This window comes from Gallinula chloropus (genome assembly GCF_964237585.1).
Source record: "Gallinula chloropus genome assembly, chromosome: 9".
NCBI classification, from domain to species: Eukaryota; Metazoa; Chordata; class Aves; order Gruiformes; family Rallidae; genus Gallinula; species Gallinula chloropus.
This window is the reverse complement of record NC_140094.1, coordinates 3,190,203-3,212,969: the sequence shown is the minus strand read 5'-3', so window position 1 is coordinate 3,212,969 and position 22,767 is coordinate 3,190,203. Positions and strand designations below refer to the sequence as shown.

At 39.1% G+C, this 22,767-nt stretch overlaps 1 protein-coding gene across 1 annotated transcript in view; it reads right to left on the bottom strand.

Annotated features, from left to right (window-relative positions):
• The window catches only part of LOC311194783 (nuclear receptor ROR-alpha), a gene marked incomplete at its 5' end in the record, with an annotated part of 354,445 nt that overhangs the window by 101,150 nt on the left and 230,528 nt on the right, over positions 1-22,767 (bottom strand). The window contains one exon of the mRNA XM_084267994.1: positions 4,897-4,926. Coding sequence (XP_084124120.1) covers positions 4,897-4,926 — 30 coding nt within the window. The remainder of the gene's footprint in view (positions 1-4,896; positions 4,927-22,767) is intronic.

The following is a 22,767-nucleotide window of genomic DNA, read 5'->3' as shown; positions in this document are numbered from 1 at the left end:
TGTCAAAACCTACAGTAATTCAGGGAGTAGGTAACAAGTGGTAACACACTGAAATGTGACAGTCCACACTAAACCTGTCCAGACGGTAGGGAGGTATATCTGCCCTGGCCTAAATTCTACCTCAGGAAGCAATGCAAAGTGTTCTATACAGATAAGCTTGAGATGAAGCCAAACTTCCCAACAGCTTAACTGATCAGATCGCTGTGAACGGAGAATGAGGCTGAACACCACTGTGCATCAGCCTTTTGTGTCTGGCTGTCTTGAGTTGGAGATCTAGGAAAGAACAGTGGCAAAACAGCACGACTAAGACATTCCATTACCAATAAAGAAAATCCTTATCATAAGGGCATGAGAGACCAGATGGGTCTGGTAGGTCTTAAACTTTAATTTCCCTGAAAAGTGATCTGGGCCAGGCATAGGAACTGAGGTACTTGACTATCCATCACTATGACTGCCCAAAGAAAAGGACTGTCATCTCCAAATTGTGATAATTTAATCTAACTGCATGAAGCAGGCAGTTGACAAACACCTCTGGACTCAGATCACAAAGGGTCATCACCTACACTGTGCACTGACAGTGATCTGTAGGTTCATTGCCACTGGAAAGTTAAACCCAATGAGTAGGTCCCTAGTTTGAAGTGGCCCCCAGGTTAAACTAGTCCAGGTGAGAGCACCCCTCCACAAGGTCCCTTTCCCTTGCATTGACAAGCATGCATCACTAGGAGCTGGGGCTGCTGAGTCTGTTCTGCTGCTGAACAACTTATCAGAGGATGGAAGGAGCCCTTGCATGGCTTTCCTGAGACAAGAACAGAAAATTGTGTGAAAGGAAAAAAAAATCTACACAAAAGCTATATGGGTTTTTCTATCTTAAAAATGTCAGGTAAGCAAATAACTGAATGTCTGTGGACTTCCATGCAGATAAAATCTCCAGCTATGTAATCAATCTCCTTTGAAGCCTCTGACTGTGGTTCATTGCAATTCAAATAGCAAGAGAAGAAGGTACCATTGCATTGTGAATTCATTACAATATTAGCCTTCCAGGTGCATCTGCAGGAATCCACCTCTTACTCTGAAAACCAGTCAAGGTAGGTAAATTAATTTTAAAAAGTCAGTGCCCAGGATATAGAAATGATCTGGAGAAAAATAAGGTGACTATTTGTGTGATGGTTCTGGGTCACAAGTGGTCTGGTAGAGGCCATCAAATTCATTGCACAAGGTATGGCAAGATTTAGACTTAAGATGCCAGAAATTAAATACTATACACTTCAGGACTGAGTATGAACCCAAACCAGCAGGCACAAAAAGCCAGGTCCTTTGCAGCCTTCCATTCCCCAGAATTACTGACCTTTGTTAGCACTGATACAACTTGCAAATACATTTGCAAAAAGATTGAAGCTGTGCATCGAAGTTACCATTCACTTTGTGTATTTTTCTATTCAGAATGAGAAACGTGAAAGGAAGAGGGCTGTATTACAAATATTAGTGCAAACTAAATGATCAGAAAAGAATCTAGGGGTCAGCTGTATCTTCCTTGAGGCAAAAAAGGCACAGAAACACCAGAAGTCTCACTTTGCATGGAAGATGAGATGGGATGGAAATTGGCCTCTGCCATCTGACTAACATCTGACTTACATCTTACGTAAGGTGATGGTTAACCTAACAAATCACCATGTAAACCCAAGAGAGAATAGTTCTACAGATAGCAAGAAGGCATGAATTTTTGCTTCAAAAGCTTATTTAATCTACTGAGGGGAAAAACACCTTTTGGGGTCAACAAAACTTATTCTTTCAGTGCTGCTTGGTAGAGTACCACAATCCTTGTTTAAAAAGGGCAGGTTTTGTGATGCTCAAACTCTGATAAAGAATATGTGGGGAAGCAGCTAATGAAACAGAATACTTGGATAAAATCAGTTGTACCAAGAAAAGTGAAAATCTCTCAGGCTTTATTTAGCTGGTTACATTATGAAAGACCTGTATTTCATGTGTACAAATACTGAACTATCATTTGATTCAGAAATGTCCTGAGCACCTGTCATCAGCACAGTAGTTCAGCTGACAGAACACTTTCTTCACTGACTAATACCAAAAAGGGGGTAAAACATACCCAAAATCTCAAACAATAAAACCAAGAAGAACTAAGTAGTGAAGATAGACCACCACCAATTTCAGAACCTGCACCATTAAAATGGACATAAAGATGGAGTCTGAGTAAGGATTAATCTGGTGCTTCAAATGCATAATGTGTCTAAACTTTCTGGCATTATATCCTACTAATAAAGTCAAAAGGTCATTAGAAATGAGTGCTAGTTTACAGTCAGTCAATGCCCTCACTTGCCACACATTGTCAACTTGGAATAAGAGGATTTCTAAATTTCATATTTCTAAACAGCAGTGGAGATGACATATATACACTTCACAAAGTGGTTTTGAGACTGCTTTTGAAATGTCTCTACAGAAATCCTACTGTTTGTAACTTGCTTTGAATGTTATATATACTGATATAGAGTGATAGGCAAGCTCTAGACTGGCTTGATACACAAGAACTCTCTTCCTTGCCATTTGTAGTTGTGAACAACTCAGATTATCCGAGTTGTAATTTTTGCATTTAGGTGTTTATATAAAATTATCTTCTCACAATCGTTCCAAAACTTCTATTCATTATTATTATTACTACTATTATTCTAGGCAGTAGGGGGAAAAAATCCTTATTGTGCATGATGCTGAAATGCCAAAGATGCATTTATATTCATGCCTGCTGTGTGCCAATTTGTCATAACAGGAATGAATTCTAAAATAACTTCAACCAAAACTGAATGAAGCCTCATACATATTTGTCAGCAAACTTAGCCTGCGTTTTCATCATGCCAATTACAGCATATTGCTCCTTCTATTTTAATCCTTTCTTAATGGGCAAGCTTATCTTCCCATTATTCAGGGACTTTCTTGTTCATGCTTCAGCAATTGCATGACAACTGATTAACAAATCAGGGGACTACTCTTTGACAATTCTCTTAGACTAGCAGAGAGTCCTCAACACAGAAGATGCTGGGACCCTAATTTCTGTCTTAACTACATGAAAGGCCATACATGGTGAACAGTAGCTAATCATCTAACACAGCTGATGAATACATTTTTTGTTCATCACAGGCCTCAAACATAGCATCCACTGAGATGTATGTGCTGAGAACATTTTATCAGTTTGGCAGGACTTAAGAACCTATTTCCTACACTCTTCAGGTCTGTGGTTACTATCTAATCTTCCCTACAAAAAGTATTGAGTACTGGAGCTGGAGATGTGGCTCTCCCAGCAGGTCAGTACACAGCACTGCTGTATACAAAATATACGGGGGTCACTTCAGCTGAATTCCAGGTGGAGTGTTACACACCACCATGTACAGTCCTTAGCCTCTATACAAGAGAGGCCCAGGACTGAGCTAGCATAAATACTGAATTACTTACCACCTCTAGAGAGGGTGGTCGCTCCAGGCCAGGGTTGAGCTCATGGGCAAGGCTGTGCAAGGGAGTTGTCTGTACAATGCCTGGCCTGCGGATATACAGAGGACTTCAGTCTCCTGTACTATCAATCTTAGTCAGCATGAGCTCAAATATTCACCAAAAAATCTAAGGGTCAAATTCTGGCCTCAGATGCCTATCTGTAGCTCCCATTAGGTCCAATGAAAACCATATACACATTCAGCCAAAGTGGATCTGAGACTAAGAATGTATTAGGCAGCAAGCTCACCTAAGCAGAGGAGGGACCATCATGCTCTGAAAGTTTGTGACATTTTACATTTTCTTCAAAGCTCACACAAATCAGCTTCTCAGCTGAAATTCTTAAATCAAGCAACTGTATTTTGGAGGTGAGAATTCATATTCTCAAGTCGGATATTTTATTACATGAATATTTTAAAAGCAGGAATGAAATAAGAATGAAATCAACCTAAGACACTGCGTGACACCACTTTAACCCTAGAAGCTGTGGTGAACATACTTCAAATGCATGACCCTGTTAGATGCATCTATCTCTGTAAATACCACCCTTTTTTTGCCAGGCTTACATGACACTAACAGCCTCAGCTTTAGCCTACTCCTCCTTCTGATCATGAGCAAGAACAATTCCTGCACTACCCAATTTCTGAACCTCCACAGTATCTGAAGAATCTCAACATATCTCCTGCAGCTACAAATCATAACGTGAATTTGGAATCGCACTTCTAAATCACTGCAGAGTAGATGAGACTTCATCCCCAATAAAGATGCTTTTGAAGAAGATTCAGGATAAATGTATGCAGAAGGAACCACACGCATCCATGTCCATTTCCAAGGCTGCTGTTTATGAGGACTGCTTGCTTATATGCTTGAGAGCAAAACAACGACCTCCTCATTTTCATCAAGGTCTCCTTAAGCATAAGTGCAGAATTATTCACCTTACAGATTGATGCATAGGAAAGGACAAAAGACTTTCTAAATAGTTTATTTTTCTTAAAATAGTACTGCATATATAACAGACACATAAAAATATAACCATTCTCCTCACCTGTATTTCCTGGAGACGTTACTTGTCAGGTACTGTAAAGTACAGATACTAAAACCAGGAATTCTGCCTCTCCTCACAGTTTATTTTTTCTGTCCTCTGACAACACATGTGAATACACATGCACACAAACACACACACATACACACACACACATACACACACACAGAGGCATGCACCGTACATTTGTTTAGATAACATTTCAGGTGAGGACTAAAGCCACTCTGAAGTGGAAAAGCCACCACAAGTTTTAAAACAAAGCCTTCTCAGACCAGACCAACACCTAATAGCCTGAGCACTACAGCACCACCTAACATGAATTCAATTTGTAAGAGAGGGCCCAATCAAAGGGTATTACTTACATGTATGAGTCTTCTTCGTTACAGAAATACCTGTAGGGAAGAAATGATACCAATGTTAGCACAGAGATCACTGAGTAAATGCTTTCGACATGGCTTTCATCACTACACTATTTTATTTCAGACACACAGGGGACACTTTAAAGGAGGAACAAAAATTGCAGTGATTTGTACATTAGAGGTGAGAGGATGTCCCTTCTTTGCATGCAGACTGCAATGATATATTCTTTCCTTACACCTCATCAATAAATGTTTCAACACGTACTGCTGCTTGATCTTTGTTGTTGGAATGTGTATCTACATGCTGCTGTTTTCAAACTGAAGCTGATACAAACAGAAGGCATCAGCAATGCTAGCAAAGCCTCCTCTTATTTTCCATAGTTAAAAATTTTCCCACACTCATATTAACTGGCGAACATCAAACTACTCAGACAGAACAGATTTGAGCAGTACAATAATTCATGTGCTGTATCACTAAGTTCAAGTAGTTTCCTTGACTGCAAGCTGTAGCTTATGCTCATTAAAACCAAATGAACAGCTCTCTCAATATGAGTATTACTTGCCATAATTCCAAGCCAGATGCAAATATCTCCAAGCTGTTAAATATACACTTTCTGAAGTAATAAAGATGTTTTTATGCTAGACAGGCATGTGGTGGCAATCACCAACGATGGTCAAGTGCCAGTGAAATTTGAGAGGCATTTTAAAGAAAGCAACAGAGTGAACAGAATGAGGGAAAATTCGTAATACCACTGAAGATAAAATTAACTCTGTTAAATGTCATCGGAATTCATGCTTGAATACAACCAATATTGTCTCCACTTTAGTAGATAACTGGCGCTGTACTCGGACCCCTCAGTATTTAAGCTTCAGTCTCCTTGGGGGAAATTTTATGAGAAGAGAAAGAGGTTACTGGAAGCAGCACAAGCATTTGAAACATTTCAATTGTGATTAAGACCTGTAATGAAATTTTGGGATAGGAATTGTTTGGCTTGCTGTTCAGGAAAGACAAACAGACTTGAATCTCCTTAGCTACCCTCCTATTCCTTTATCCACCTCTTCCAAAACCAAATTACTATGGAAAAAAGAGGTTTTTCCTTCAGGCTTCCTTGTTCTGGAACATCTCAGGGAGACAGTAGGTTATAATGATTCGGAAAAACATAAATACCTTATTTGCAAATTTTGAGCTAGCTCCCAAAGCCAATGGTTTTCAAACTATTCGTGGTTTTGGTAGATGCATAAATCCACAGTGCCACCCCAAATATGTAGCTATCATTGGGCACAAATGCTATGAGGATTTCTTTTTTAATTGCAATTTTGTTGCTATTGGCCTTTTGGTTTTGTACCCCTGAGTTCTACAAGTGTGATCACTGGAACCTTTCTTCTCCCTAAAGAGCTGAGAGAAAGGCTTCAGGTATTGGGCAGAGATGCTGTGGCCAGTTCATTTGAGTAATTTTGTAAATGTGAGGCACTAGTGAGTAATTTACAAAAGTCAGAATACTAGAAATTGATTAGGTATGTGCATGGACTTAAATGGAAAGGTCCTGGCCAAACCTGCTTGTTCCTTATGCTAGGAATTAGGGTTGTAGCCTCAAACCATAGAGCCAGGGTAAGCAATAAGAACAAACTGAAAACAAGCACAACAAAGGTAAAACCTTTATGTTACCTTAGTAGCTACTACAGGGGGCAAATTAATCCTTTCAATTCATATTTTTTTTAAGAGCCAGCTTTCTTGGATTTTCATTCCAGTCCAGGCATTAGCAGCTGGTTCGGAGTGGATAGGGCAGGACAGCTGCATGTCAAGGAGGTGAGCATTATTGTAGGAATGATAGCTTAGGGCAAGAGGAGGGGCAGAGTGAGAAGCAGCAGGGAGATCTGAAGCCTCTACGTCAAAATGCACGAACAATACCTTGTGCACTCTTTGGTATGAGTGCAACAAACCCTTTTCTCCAGGTTTTTCTAAAGGTCTGCCTTACCCTTTGAATCTGAAATTACAGCAGTTGTTAGAACGTTTGTTCTTCCATCAGGGAAGAGCATTTCTGCTACTCTTTGAGTCCTTGATTGAACACTGAACAGCATGTACAGCTCCTGACAGTCTTCCATCATCACAAACTGTCCTAACACTCCCTTGGCAGAAGTACCTGCTCCGCCCTTGCTTATCCAGCCAGCTCCTACAATTTTAAGGATGTTTTAGGGAATGGGAAATGCAGAGAAAAAGATCTTAAATCTGAACACCATTTGCAAAACCTCCTCCCCAACACTAGTGCTAATAAGTGGATACATCAGTGCTCTTTCAGCATTATGGGAGCCATATGTGTCCTTCTCTCAGAAAATAATGCTTTCTGTAAAATCACTTTGAACAGAAAGTGCTTATGCTGTCACTTCTGATTACTCACAGCCTCTTCACAATGGGATTTGCCACAGCACAAAACAGACTTAGCTGTATTCGCTGACTGAGGGCCTACTTTCCCCTGATACATAAAATAGTGATGGAAATATTAGTGCTTGTATTTTTCTACCTCCTTTTTGTTTAATATGAGCCGAGTGGTGGGTTTTTCCAATCAGATGTTTCCATAATAATTACCGATTACCATCTGGTAAGGCCTTTCAGCTGGTTTATGCAGGTATTTTTAGATAACCTTTTAAAACAGCAGCTCCAAGTTACGTTTTCTGCATCTTCTTGATAATTACCCTGGTAGTTGCAGTGAAACCAAAGTATTTTACTTTGAACTGTGGTTTTACAGCGACTAACTGCAAACTGGTAGAACAAGGATAAATGGTGCCAGGGAGTTCATCAGGATTAGATTTGAATTAATCTGGAATCTCTGATGATATTAAAATGAGTTCTAAATTTTTAAGAAGCCTTCCCTTTCACACCAGTAACTCTAAGTGACTAGAAAAACCAAGCAAAAAATGTCGAGCATATCCAAACAGTTACTTAGGTTATATACATTATAACTAATGCTTTAAATATAAATATTAAGCATGTGACACGTTCCTACATCACTGCGGTCAGTTTTAGTTTTAATGCAGGAAGCCAATGACTCTGCTACTCAGAACACTCAAGTAGTACAAGAATCTCCTAGAAATGAGCGCGTTATGAAAATAAATCAGTCTGAAAACAACTTAATGCAAAAAAGGGGAGTTACAAGATCTTTGGCTTTCTTTGGGTCCATGCTAACTCCCACTTGCATATATGTTTGAATGCCTTTGCTATGAGCTGTATCCTTGATGTCTGACGCAGACAACGCATCAGTTGATCTTCTGAAACCAACAGCATCTCTCGAGAAGCTAATTCTGCGCGTCTGACATACATCAGTGATTTTCTTGTCCAAATTAGGCAATGTCAATTGTCCTCTCATTTATCAATATTTCTGGGACTGGACCAGCAGTTTGTGTAAATTTGAGTAGATATAATAAAACCTAAAACTAATACACCACCAAGAGAAACAGTTATTTATTTTTAATGGGTGGAGCACAAAGAATCTACTGGTTCCTTTCAAAATGTTACTTAATGTAAAATCCCATGTTAATGGTTTTAATTTCAAAATGAGAGGACTGGGATAATATGTGACTACTTGCCATTATTAGCACTATCCTGAAGAGCCACCCTTAACAAGAGGAAAAAAAAACCAAAAAAGGGGAAGAAACAACCCTAACTTCAGTGTTGCTAAAAGAGAAAGACTTCCTGACTTAACCAGCTAGACTTCAAAGTAAAGCAAAGGAAATGTCATGAAAATACCACAATATATCACTGCCATGGTTATCAGTGAGTGAAAGTTTCAGTATTACAGTTATCACGGAATTTATCATTTCAGCAGTGCAATTTGACATTCCTGATCAACACCAAATCTTAAACAAATTAACTTCTTAGACTTTTCATTGTTGCTATGCTATGCTCTTTGCAACAACAATCGATTTTTTTAAATGAAAAGAATTTATACACCATTTCCTTTCCCCCTCCCACTAACAATATGTAATTTGCCATGATGGGTGGTATTTGCAAAAATAGCTTTCTGGATGCAATGAACTTTGAAAAGAGTATCTACCAACAGAGACAGGATATTCTTTTGCAGGCGGTTAGCCTGACTGACCTTCACTAGCCAACTTCAAATAGAGATAACAATGTCTTCAAGTACAAAAAGAGACTCAGATATTTTATACATCATAAGCTATTTCTCACAGTTGCCCATCCAAATAAAGAAGCATAATGAAATGCTGCTTACTCTGTGAACCCAGATCCCTGCTGCTGTTGTACAGTTGTCAACTTCCCATATTTCAAGGGGAAAACATACTTTGATGTACAGAAAGATAACTAAAGCGTCCCCTGTCTGGCAGAATACATTACTTTGCAAAATATCAAAGGACGTTATTCTTGAGAGCAGTTTCCTTAAACCTCCAAGAAAACTCTTCCTCAGGAGTTTGTGTGGATAAACAAAATTGCTGGCAAGGCTCCTAACTAATCTCTAGGACTTCTATTAAGCACCATTGTGTTTCCTTTGCTTTTTGTGCCAAAATCAGGTGATTAATATTGGTCAGTCTAAAATGACTGTCTACATAGATGGTACAGCTATATGATGCTTTGCTCAAGTGGGTGTGTGCATCAATACATATTTGTCTACTTTCTTCTACCCTCCCCTCAACCCAGAATTATGGCTCTAGTGTGTTTTGGAACTTTGTCATTTTATGATGTATTGGGAGCCTTGGGAAAAAAACCACCAAGTTAAAATTTTAAACTCTAAGCCTCCTGCCTGACGTATTGTGTAAAATCAGAAGGAAAATGTATTACAAGCTTGGATCCCACAGTGTTTCATCCTGTCACTCCATTTCTTTTTCACTCTGTTACTGCACAAAGCTAGCTATTAAGGTAGAAGATTATATGTAACACTTGGGCACTTGCAGAGAACCTACCAAAGCAGAATAATAGATTTCAGCGTATTCAGAAAGCAGTTCATTCTTTCAGAAACTTTAATAATGGATTATATTAAAGTCTATAAGGATCTCTGGCTTGAAGGAGTTTTGTGATCTTTGTAGGCCACTGTTTATGGTGACCAAATCAAAAATAACGTACATACAAGTAGTGTAAATACAACTTCAGTGAATTTAACCAAATAAACGGATGTTGCAAAACAATGTCCTCAGAAGAGCTGCTAATGATGGTCTGCACACATTCCTGAAAGTGCTCTAAGTAAAAAAGCACTCCAAGTTGCAAAAACTGTTAATGGGCATTCAGAAGAGAAATAAATTATGTGCTAGGGTAGCAAGGATCAAGGACAATGTTCACTAGGCATTTAAGAATAAGGAAAATTTCCATGATTATGAAAAAAAGAAAAAATAAAAAAGGAAAACCAGCTTTACAAAAGAAATGAAGAACCCAAATAACTTCAAATATGATAACAATAATATGTTAATATGATATTCCAGATTTTCCCAGAGTTTTTCACAGCTGTTACTAAAAAGGAAAGATCTTACCATGCAAAACAAGGGGTTTTCAGCAGGCCTAGATTGTTCTTTTGTTCTCAAGTCCACAGACATATACCAAAGTTCCAGGAATCAATATGGACCTACACGCTTCAGTACTGAAAAATCCCACCTTTCTGTCATAAGATTCACAGCTGTTTCTTACACCTAAAACCTACTGAAGAATTACTAAGAGTTTTATCTTTGAGGTGTTGCTTCTCTCTTACTCCTAGAATCATATGGTTATATCAGAATTAATTATACAAAATAATTCCACAACACAATGATTTTACTTTCTAGTCAAATACAGGTGCAGAATATTTGAGACAAACAGATTAAACCCCCAAGGAATTAAAAAAAAGTTCTAACCCTATTTTCTGAGACAGATGACCTTTTTAGCCCTTGGAACTCAGATTGGCTTCCTGATGCCTAGAGTTACTTGCTGCATCATCTAGGCATTTTATTACTTCCCTTTTCAGTCGCTGACCGACTCCACTGCCCAATACCCCTTAAAATGATAGTAGCACCTGTGAAAACGTGCATACTAATGACTGTAATGCTTTCAAAGTAACAGTGTTTGTAAGAGAGAAAACACCACTCTCATGAACTATGTAGTCTGTACAATTTAGTTAAAAGAATTCCCTGTTCTTTCTAGATTTCTCCCAAATAAAAAATTCTTAGCAGACCTCAGATTGATTTCAAACCTCTGATACCAAAACTGCTCCAAAAAAAGCAAGACTTTCAGAAATAAATTTAAGATCCAGGTGTATCTGTTCAAGGCTGGGATAATGATACTGTTGTTTTTACAGATGCACTCACTGTTAGCCCAAAATCAAAATAACTTCTCACTTGTGATTAATATTGAACGAACCATTTCCCCCTAACATAATTCTGGACATATGACCACAGGCAACTCTCCGTTTCAACTCTTTCTATGAACAATCTCTTCCTAGCTGTATGGAAACCTTACATTAATATTCATTTGATGCTAGACTGAAGAGTCATCTTTTCATGTGTGGATCTCTCGTACACAAATGGTTACCAGGTTCTGGCATCACATGTGGCTCCTGACACCAGGTACTGACACTTTTTGCTATGAAATGAGATTAATCTGGGAAAATCACAAGAAAACTCCTACTTGTAAAGATGAAGCCTTTAATTACTCCTCAGTCTTGTACCCAGTCACTGACCCTCCAAACTTTAACATTTCTATTGTCCTCACAAAGAAGAATCTTCATTAAATAGCTATTACATTCTTATGTGACAAATGTTGCCACAGAACACATGGCCAGAGAATAGGCTGAATACCATACAAATGCAGGATGGATATTTCACACATTAAAAGTCAAAGACAGTTCAGAATGGTATAAGAGAGTATATTTACAGCAGAAGCTTTCATAGAGAAATATCTTAATGACTATTAGCTACACAATTGACCAAGCAGAACAACAGTTACATTGACAGAATCCAGCCAAAGGTAAGGCTGCATAAACTCAAGCAAGCTCCTACAGTTCTTGAAATAAACTACTGAGCGTAAGGAAAGCCAATGTTTCTTAAAAGCTGCCACAGACTTTGTTAGTATTGTGTATTTACTTACACTGTGAGCTTCACTGCAAGTCACCGTTCTACCAGTGACAGATATTGCAACGGGTATGGCAGACATGACCACTGTAAGCACGATGCTTTTTCCTCCCTGTGACATTCAAAGAACAAAGTCTCCTTCAGCTAAAGGCTCTGTCCTGTCCACACACTAATGGGACCAATTCGTTTAACTTGCAGTAGATCTACAGGCAACAAGCTCTGTAATGTGTGCAGTTTCCTGAGGGGAATCAATCCTCACAGCTGGCCCTCGCTATTTGATTCATTGACTACAGTTCTACTTTCTTTCTACTTAGTGTGATCCTGGACAAAGAAAATATCCCAGCAGATGGGAGCTGTTAAACAAGCAGCACCATTTTTGCCAAGTCCCTGCTTGTTGGTATGAGAAAGAGTCAAATGCAGCATTTGTAAAAGCAGCAAGTCTGGCCTGTGCACACACGTGTGTGTGCTGGACACCCCACAGCCCACACTATTGTACTGGTAGTAGCACAGCTTTTGTTCTCCACTTTGAAGCATAAAATTGCATTTTCTTGGCTGCCCTCCCAGAACCACCGTATCAGGTACCTCATCCCAAGAATACTTTTGAAGTCATTTCAAAGGGAAATTTTACTTAAACATGGCACTCTCCATCCTTACACAACCCTTTCGGACTGCCCTGCTCAAGACTGCTGACAACATTCAGAAGCATGAGCCAGGCTTCGAAAAGCTCATGGTACTTCCATGAAATCAAGAAAGTTATCAAACTACAAATAAGAACTGAGGGTTGGAGCAATCTTCCTGTATGTTAACTGAGGCTAACCATTTTCAAGTCATTTCTCAAGGGGCATGGAAACATAGCTGTCCTCAGCAAACCTGAAATCCTCAGAGAGAGGTCTGGGAGCTGAGATATTAGCCAAGATAGCACCCACGGGGCTGCAGCGGTCCTCATTACACCCAGTCTCACCCAGAGGCAGTCCTTCAAGATGGGAGATAAAAGAAGCCACAGTGCCCCTATTCTCTGCCTTCAGGTTTTCACATAGGCTGCCAAAGCTCTGTCACATATGTAAATCAAACCTAAAAAACTATCACATGTGTAGCTGCAGCCCTTGTTGCTGACATTTTGTGCAACAGGAATTCATTCTTTAAGAATATTGCAAAGTTAAATGCACTGGGTTTTGATTTAAAGTGGTCTGATGCGTATTATGTCAGGAAAGAGAAAATAACGGGTTTCTACTTAGAACACATTTTCAGATGTAATTGTAGATTATTTTTCTCCTTATTCTACCCTATAATATCTTTCAGTGAAATCTGCTGTATTTTAGAATATATGGACTTATCTTCTATGGTCTCACTGACACCGCAGGAGAAAACCAATGGGATTCAGCATTTCTATGACCAGAAGAAAACCTCTTCATGAGTTGTCCACAAGTGGAATACAATCATTCAACTCTGGAAGCTGTATGACTTCATAAAACACACCAAAACAATACCTCCCCCCAAAAGAAATACATTTCCTTAATTCCTCAGTACTGACCCTCTCAGTTTTGTGAAAGCAGGGAATGCTGGTGGGCTACCTGCTTTTTAGTGCTCGTGCCTGCAAAATTAATCATTTAAGATTTAAGCCTCTGGCATTCAGCAATATGAGTAATAAACATTTACCGATCGCAGAGCCCAGTCGTGTTGAGCATTAAGCCATTCAGAGCATCATGCACCATATACTGTTTTACATGGCAAATCTATTTGAAATAGCATTAATAGCATTAACATGACACTCAAAAACACTCCAAATTTTCCAGAATGCAAATACATTCTGTTACACAGTCTCCTCCACTAGATACACACTTCTATCCCAGCTGCCCCTTCTGTAGCTTATGTTCTGTTCTAATTAAAACTATTAATCACTCACAGATGTCTGTATGCACCTTGGATGTGTCTTTGCCCAGGTCTGTCTGTATCACTATTGCAATAGTGTCATGTTCTGAATGATACTTTCACAGGAATAAGCAGCATTAAGTGACTGCATGCATGCACCGCTTTCTTTATAATTTAAACAAAGTCCATAAATAAACGAAAAGTACAAAATTGTATTGGACATCTACATCTATGCATCTCTCCCCCTGTCCCCCCCCCAAGAGCTTAAATCAAAGCTGGCACCCAAAATACTTGGTTAGTAGGTATGCTGCGACATGTCCTGTTGGCTAGTTACAGCCAAGTATTCTCCCTCCTTTTGGTCTGAGACAAGTATGTTCACTGCTCTCGAATAGAGAGATCATCAAGTCTGCCATCATTTCAAAAATTAAAAAAAACCCTCATTACTGTTTTAAATGTCAGTCTTAACTGCCTGGTTGTCAGGAATAACCATGAAAAATAAACAAAATGCACCTAACTAAGAAGCATATATAGCAATTCTCTGAGCACCTTTCTATGAGGAGTTAGATTTGTACACTCACCAGTAAAAGAGAGAACCACCTACAATTTATTCATGCATCCAAAGCCCAGTATTTTTTCTGTATGGTCAAATTAAAATTCTACTTGTTCCTGCCCCCTGAAGCCAGTGACGACTGCATATGGCAGGCAATGGCTGGCAAATGGAAGTCCTCATGGACACCCAGTGTGAGAGCATTAAGCATGCTCTTAATCCATGTGAAAACTAAATTCCAGCTTCACAGAGTTTTAACTTCTGGATGAAGGGAGGACAATGGACAAAGATTACCAGTAGTATCACAAAAATGCCAAGGTCAATGAGAAGGGCACCTTGCTACTAAGTTTTGCCCATATCACATTCCAGTACTTTTAAGCAGTTCCTGGTGTCCTACTACAAATACTACTTGGTCAACTCTGGGAAGATGGTCACTTTTCATAAGAAGAGATGTACCCATGGACTATTGAAATGTACAGCTCTGATGGCAGTGGAAAGGAGCTGGTCAGGTGGTAAAATTGGAATGAAAAAGGATATAGGAAAGTTACAAAGTAATTGGAACTTGCTATATATTTTAGCTGAAAGATGGCATTTTGACTAGCGCAATCCTCCCTGATGCAACACAGATACAGCTTCTCTGTTGAGCTGGAAGAAATGGCATGGGGGAAGGACACTATCAAGTGATTTATCAACCCCATTTGCTCTGACATACAAGTCGCTCCGGGAGATCTCTGATCCAAATATAGCCACAGTAAAGTCCAGGTTAACTTCTGAGAACAAACAGGAATATCACACAAGGTGATACACTTGCAAGCTACAAGCCCTTTTTTTGGTCAATTCCTTCTCCAACTCACACTCAAGCTGTATGATTGCACTTTTCCATGTAACTTCTGTGACTGACTATAGGAAGACTTGCAATGTTTGTGGAGATGTAATTCAGTCAAAAAAATCCCAACAAACCAAAAACCAAAACCAATTAGATTCAGGCAACCCCCAAGATACTAAGATGCATCCCACACCAAAAGCAGACAACACTACCAGGGGTACTTCTTGGATTTTTCTTGGTGTTAGTGAGTTAGTTTTTTGCAGTACTTCACATCAAGTCAGTGCTTATACATCCCTCAAAAACCAAACGCTATCTACAGCTTACAGGCAAAGAAACAGAAACTAAGTAGTTATGTAACTACAGCTCATGTATTTATAAACTGGGTTGCCTGGCTCAGAGCACCAATCTTAAATCAAAAACTCTCCAAGCAAGGATTTTCTCACTGCATCTTTCACATCAGCTCATGACTTCATCAAGATGACTGAGATATCACAAGATAAGCAGTATAACATGTCTGAGGACCAGAATTTTAATGCTGCATCTCACACTGTAACCCACGAATAATTTAGAAATGAAATTTGGGTCTCTGTTCTAGAAGTAGTTCATGTAATAATGTGCTTTGGTTACAGTATTATATGTATATATGCTAAGATCTCATCATGAATACACAGAAAACAAATGTTTCCTAAAGCTTTTACAAACGATTCTGGAGTATTGACTAGGTAGTCCCACACTGGCTACAGAATTGTTTCATAAATTTCTATGGGATTTTAAATGACAGCTGTCTCATAAGGTAGCTCCTTCTCTGCCATGCAAGCCCTTTCAAAATCATGAAGGAAGTTTATTAGGCTGACTGAACTCCTTGGTTCGCCCCAACAAACTTTCATCCTAACACCTTGGATGAGTTTGGCCTATTGTTCATCAAATGCAGCCAATGTTGGGGATCAGGTTCTTGCTATAACTGGAGGATTATTTTACATTTTATTGAAGAGTCATCAATATTTTTAATAAGGACCATATTTGCTTTATTTAGCTGTTCTACAAAGTATTTATAAGATCATCTTCTTGATCTGGAATAATGGCTGCCTTACACATTACTTCATCTATCCCAACTGAACACTGTAGCTGCGATGTGCTCATCCATTTGCCTTTCAGTATTCTTTTGAGACTGATTGTTGCAAAAAGTACATTTTTTTTCAAGCAGTCTCCTAACATGGTAACTTTTATTTCAAAATATACTGAGGTTGAATCTTAACTTTTCATTGCTGTGGTCCCCTGAGGAAAAGAAATAAGATTCTATTATGTCGTCTTCATCAGCTGCGATGAATGAGGGGAAAATAGGGAGAGGGGAGGATTTGTGCCAGAAGTTCATACAAAATTTGAGACTTGAATATAGCACAAGTAGCACTTCAACACTTCTGACTCCTTCAGCGCTGAGACCCCTGGAGAGTTGAGTTTAAATCACTAAACTTATTTCAGGAAAGGGGAGAACACCCTGGAGAAAAGTCTGTCGACTCCAGCAAAATTAATAAACTGGTTGCTCCTGATGTGAACTACATTTTTGACAGGAGTTTGACAAATTTCTAATTCCCTCTTAGCTAGCCTATGAATACTGCACTTGTTGCTCCTTTTTAAGAGTTATTTAATACTACAGCACAATAGAAGTTATAAAAATTACTAAGTTTCACTCACCTTGCACTTTCAGTGCCAGTTATAAGCAACAAAGGAAAACTGTGACCTTCCTCAATGTCTATCAAAAAGGGCAGCCTACTCTTTCCTCATTTAAAATGTTCATGTTCAGAAAAAAAAAAGTCAATCCCCACTAGGTAACTTTTATTTAAAGAACTTAGAATTAATAAATTGGAACAGATCTCAAATAAAAAGTCCGTTGTAGTATGTGCTTTTCACTAAAGACAGAGGCTGGTTATCTTATCTCCTACATGCAACAACATAACTTTGTTTTTCATCTAACTGTATTTGTGTGGCACAATTACACCCCAATTTTGGTTGGAAACTCACTTTTCATAGCTTTGCTTTTCTCTTTTTATTAAAGACCATTGTTGGTTTTGCTTCTAAGTGTTTAGGATGGCAGTAGTTTTGGAGTGCTCCCTGCATTGCTGTGATGGTTGGTGAGACATGGCACAGTCAAAATCTCAGCAGATCCCTGTACTTAGAGACTAGTGGAAAAGCTTGATTCCTTTATGGAGTTAATTATGTTCCAGAATTCAAATACAGCTCATAATATGTTTATATGTTTTAAGAAATAGAATATGGTTTTAATATCCCCTTGACCAGAAGTGTATATTAGAATTTCTATAATAAAAATGCATGAGATATTTGAATTACCATAAACCAAACAAGAATGGAGTCTATTTGCTTTTTATAATGTACACTAAAAGGTGGCATTTACCATCACATAAGTCAAAAAGGACATGCTGAATCAATGTCCCAAAAGTGACATAGCTACTCTGCAGCACAAAGGACTTTATCTTTGATTTAACCACTAAATTATAGGGCACAGATACCACCCCAATGTATATGCCACTTACATTAGAGCTCTGGCATGCCTGTAAGTGCATGAAAAGGTCAATATATTTCCCCTGATCCTGGACCTAGGGGTACCTTTCCATTAAGTAGGAAAGTTCTTCCGTTAGATCAAGAGTTTCCCTTAAAAACTCTACTCAAAAGTAGGAAAACACCTGCTGTGAATAAAGAAAGGGAGGAAAGATCATGTTAGTTGAGAAGTGTCCTCATATATATATGTGCATATATATATATACACCCCCCTCCTGTCCACAGAAACAACGGTCACAGTACGCAGCTATAATCACCTGAAAAGGACTCTGCACTTGTTACTCCAGTCTTCTGGCCACTCTGTCAATAGGCAAATGTGTGTTCCTGTTGATAGCATGACAGTAAATCTGTGCGTTGCACCCACCCTTCCAAACCCCCCTACAGCAATACACGTGGGCTTCCCTCATAGGTTAGTGGTATCTCATCTGCAAAGCAGCCCAATGCCTGCCAGCTCTCCTGGCTGGGTTAGTCTTGTCTGTTTGTGCTCTCAGATCTGAAAGGTTTCTTTTTTGTTATACATTGAACTTGAAATGTGGCACAGGACTTCAAATAAGTGTTTACCACATTCAATACATACAGCAACGTAGGACAGAAGAAAGAAAGTTAATTTCAGATATTATCCCCAAGCAAAAATCCTGCTTCCAATGCACGTTCCAGCCTGACTTGAGCATTTTTCCCCCCCTCTGTGCACTGAACTCATGGAAACTATCAGTGTCTTGTATGTCTCTTCTTATACACAAGCCTGTGGGAAGAGAGCTGTTTCTGTGACTTCAGTGACTTGATATGATTGACACAGCATGGTTGAACCTGCCAGGCTGAAGTTCCATGGTGAAGATTTCACCAGTGTGCACTAAGGCTGGAGGGACCTGCACTAAGGCTGGAGGGACCTGCACTCACGTTCTGGCTGTGCCATCACTTCCCCCAAGGACTGTGCAAAATTCGTGTACTTTCTAGGTATTACAATCTCCTAACCAACAAAATAGGTGAATTCATCTTATTTCTTCCTCTCTTTGCCTGGTCAATTCATATGATAATATTTTTAAGATGAGTCTTGATGCTTGAGGTAAGTTTGGATCAATTTATTCGTTGGTGCTCCTTAACTATTAACAGTGTTCTCTAGAGGATCAACATAACTAAAAGATTTTTCTTTTTGGAAAATAGAGAAATTTGGTTAAAACAAATGACTTTTCAGTCTATTCTGTACTTTATATCACCATCTCACAATACCTACCAGAAACTGTAACTAACTCTAACCACATTTAGCCAATGAAATTCTTGCCTTAAACTTTCTGCTCCCTGAAGACAATGGTTCCCTCAGGAATACAGTTTTTATGAATTCCTAAAGCAATATGCAGCTGTGTAGCAGGAAAAAAAAAAAAAAAAGAAGAAAAAAAAGCCATGATATATCCAAATAATCCCACATTAGTTATTCTCAGGACTCTAGGGAAATTAAACAAGGGTGGGGGAAAAGGCATAACCTGACTCCTTTACATACACAGCTCAAATTTACAGCATTAGCAACTGAAGCTCCAGACAAGAAAATTGCGCAGTGGTCTGTAAATTCATTCTAATGACATCACTGCCAGGATTATCCTTTTGGGGATGGCTTGTGTATAGAGTTGGGAGGAGAAGGCAGGGATTGAGGGAGGGAGATTTGATTATGTTTGAGCTATTTCGATTTGAGGATGCTCTTAACTGACAAAATAGAAAGCATCTTATCTGAGAAGGGATTTCGCTCAGCTGCTTTAAAAATCCTCCATACATACTGAGAGTCAGCACATTCCCTGGAGGATCAATTGGCTTGACAAACTCTAGACATCCTCTGTACCATCATAAAAAAAAGTATTTCCATATAAAAACTTTCTCCAGGCAAAGCATGACATGCAAGGGTTTGTCCTGGGGCAATTAAAAAAAGATATTTTTATAAGTAAATTTAGTGCTTGCAAAAGTTGCTGCATTGACAGCACTTGATATACCAAAGAGTTCTCTTTAATCCAACAAGCTGCAGCAGGGCAGATGTCTCTCCTGCCACTGCTCTCTATCTCATGGCAGGACGAGCTACATCTAAAGGGGATGTGAGAGGGGGCTTAGCTCTTCAGGCTCATTCAACAAGAAAACTTACTTTTACCTCACAAGGTGTTGTACTGCTTTAAATAAAACTCTCATCCAAATATTTGAAGTGCTTCAACGACTCCCTAAGTTTGAAGCAGTGAATGATGTATTAGTCTCTGCTGAAGAGGTTAAGGCAACTGCCATCTATAGTCAACAACAGCTCTTTGGTACAGGTACAGGTGAAAAGCCTGAATGAAAATGACATCTCCTTCAGGAGGTTTCTTGGATTCCCTGCACTAAACCCCTGAGTTTCTCTCAGGTTTTGCCTCACCAGCCAATACCAACAAAGCTGTTCCACTTGAAAATGATACAGAATAACATTTGTATTATCTTTTACGCGTAAGATTATACTTTTTGCATAGCATTTGTCACTGTATTTGCACACTACACAACTATACAATCATCCCCAGACAGCAGTGATACCCACAGAGTTCTTTCTAAAAGGATAAAAGACAGAAAGAATGTCATTTAAGGAAAATAAGCTTACACTTCAAAAAAATCTGAAATAACAGATGATCATCTGTACAGGTAGACTTATGATCCTTTGCAGAAACCCCCAAATTTAGCAACTAAGCCACAGAAGTCCGACTGGCCAAGACGTGATACTTTGCTGGAGATCAAGGCCAGAATTGCCAACTTACAGCCAGATCCTCACAGCAGGAAGATGTCCTAGCAGCTCTCAGTTGGGTCATCAGCTGGGGTAGCTGAGCACTACCGATTCCCAGACTGGATCTGAACTCCACAGCATGAAGATCAGCCATACTCATCTACATCACCTAACCCAGAGGTGCTACAGCCACCTCCTTGGCACATAAAGAAAGGAATTGCAACTTACTTTAACTTCAGGCATCTAATTGAGGTGCCTAGAGTCCCTACAATCTTGCATGTGGGGCATACAATAGTATAGTCCTACCATGCAGGTAGGATGTGTGAATGCTCCCTCTGTACATCATCTAATTGATCCAAGGTGATGATTGACTGTCCATTCTATACTTGCTGCTGAAAAGACTTATGTTGCTACTACTGTGCATAACTTACTACAACCAGTCTAACATTCCTCCCTGTTTCAAACTTGCCTGCTATCAGATTTGGCACCAACTGATGAAATAGGTGGTTGGGTTTTTTTAAACTGCTTCCAAAGAGGACTTTACAGTCAAGGCATTCCAGTGTTCTGTGGGGCCACACACTTCTCACATAAACAAAGCTCCCATTAATTCTAACATGACCAGTATAGGATGGAATACCTTGACCTGCTGGGCAAGAACTATGTAAGCTGGCATGTGCCTTAAGCCACACAGCATGGCTTATCATGCTCACTTTTGAGATAATACAGCCTGCCTGCAACAAACACTTCTGGGCAAGAGTCTCTACTAGTTAATACATGTAATGAACTAAACAAAACACTGTAGGATGAGCTCCACTAAGAAGAAATGAGTTACCCATGCTCATTAGGGCTATAGCAAAGTTACTGTATGCATTAAAAATGATGGGACATCTGCAAGCAGCTCTTGTGTTCTATGGTCTTAATCATGAGAGTCTGTTACCTTAGAAATTACTCTTCTAGAGACTTTACTGTGGCTCTATCTCACCACAACACAGAAAACAGGACAGGTTTAGTCGATCATTCTCTTGTAATCCAAATATTTCTGTTAACCCAAGTATGCCCAGGAAGGTGTGCACCCCGTGCCTCATCAATCCTGAAACAGCTAACATAATCTTGTTTTCTTATTTCTCTGAACCATGTACATTAATGAATGAGAAACCTGCTGCCTCAGACACTTCACATACAAATAGTACACTACTCTGTAACATCAGTGTCATGGCATAAATGCAACCGAAGCAGCACGTGAATCAAAATGTAAGGGAAGGATACAGGAGAGAACTGAAGGATGACAAAAAGTAATTTGGGGGAATTTTGAAAGAAAGAATCCCAGTAACAGCTAATTAAAAACACCAGAGAAATTCTCCAAATGGCTCCTGTGGTGTTTCTATAAATTCATTCAATACTTAGGTGCCCACTTTCATTTGTGCACACAGAAAACAGGTATTTGCATATACAGCTAAATGTGTATGTGTGAATAGCTGGGTATGTATTTTCTCATTCAGTGGGCAATTCTGTCAGTACCTCTAAGGCAAGGGTTTTAAATGTGTCTCTGAGCTACGTATTCAATCTCTGTTCCACGGCTGTGTTACAGGGGTAATATTGCCTCACAGGGACTCCATGGGTAAGGATAAATAGGATTACATTTGAAAGGTGTTAACACAGCCCAGAAAGTACATAAAAAGCTATCCTGATAGATTCTTAACTAATACCATCACAGCACAACAGTCAGTTATATGAGACATACTCAGTGACAGTATTGGCCAGTTGTTTTAATCCAGGAAGTGCTATTCACTGGGGTTTTTTTCCTTTTGTCTGATTGTTTGTTGTTTGTTTGGGGGTTTTTTGTTAGCTTTGGATTTTTATTTTTTTTTCATTTTCCATTTCCACTCTAACTCCTGGTAAATATGATGACAAATGATGATATGGCAAAAGCAGAGTTTGGAAAATAACCTTCAATCCCCAACAAGATTTAAATTTACCTTTTCCTAACCTGAATTGCCATGCTCAGCAGGGGTCACACAGGGAATCTGTTAATATGTGGAAAGAGCCTCTTTTGGAGGCACTGAAAAAGAGCAGTATTCATTACTAAAAATCATACACGAATTGTACAAATATTTACTGAGCTGAAAGAACATGTTGGCCAATGTTTTCCACAAATCAGTGGAAGGGAGTCTCCAATTAGTGAAACCAAAGCTGTAGGGTTTTACTAGGCACTTAAGACCAGTTCTGGAAGCCAAACGCAGATGCCATAGTTCAAACACTAGAGTCTATTTAAGTCCTAATGCACTCTTGCTCTCAGCT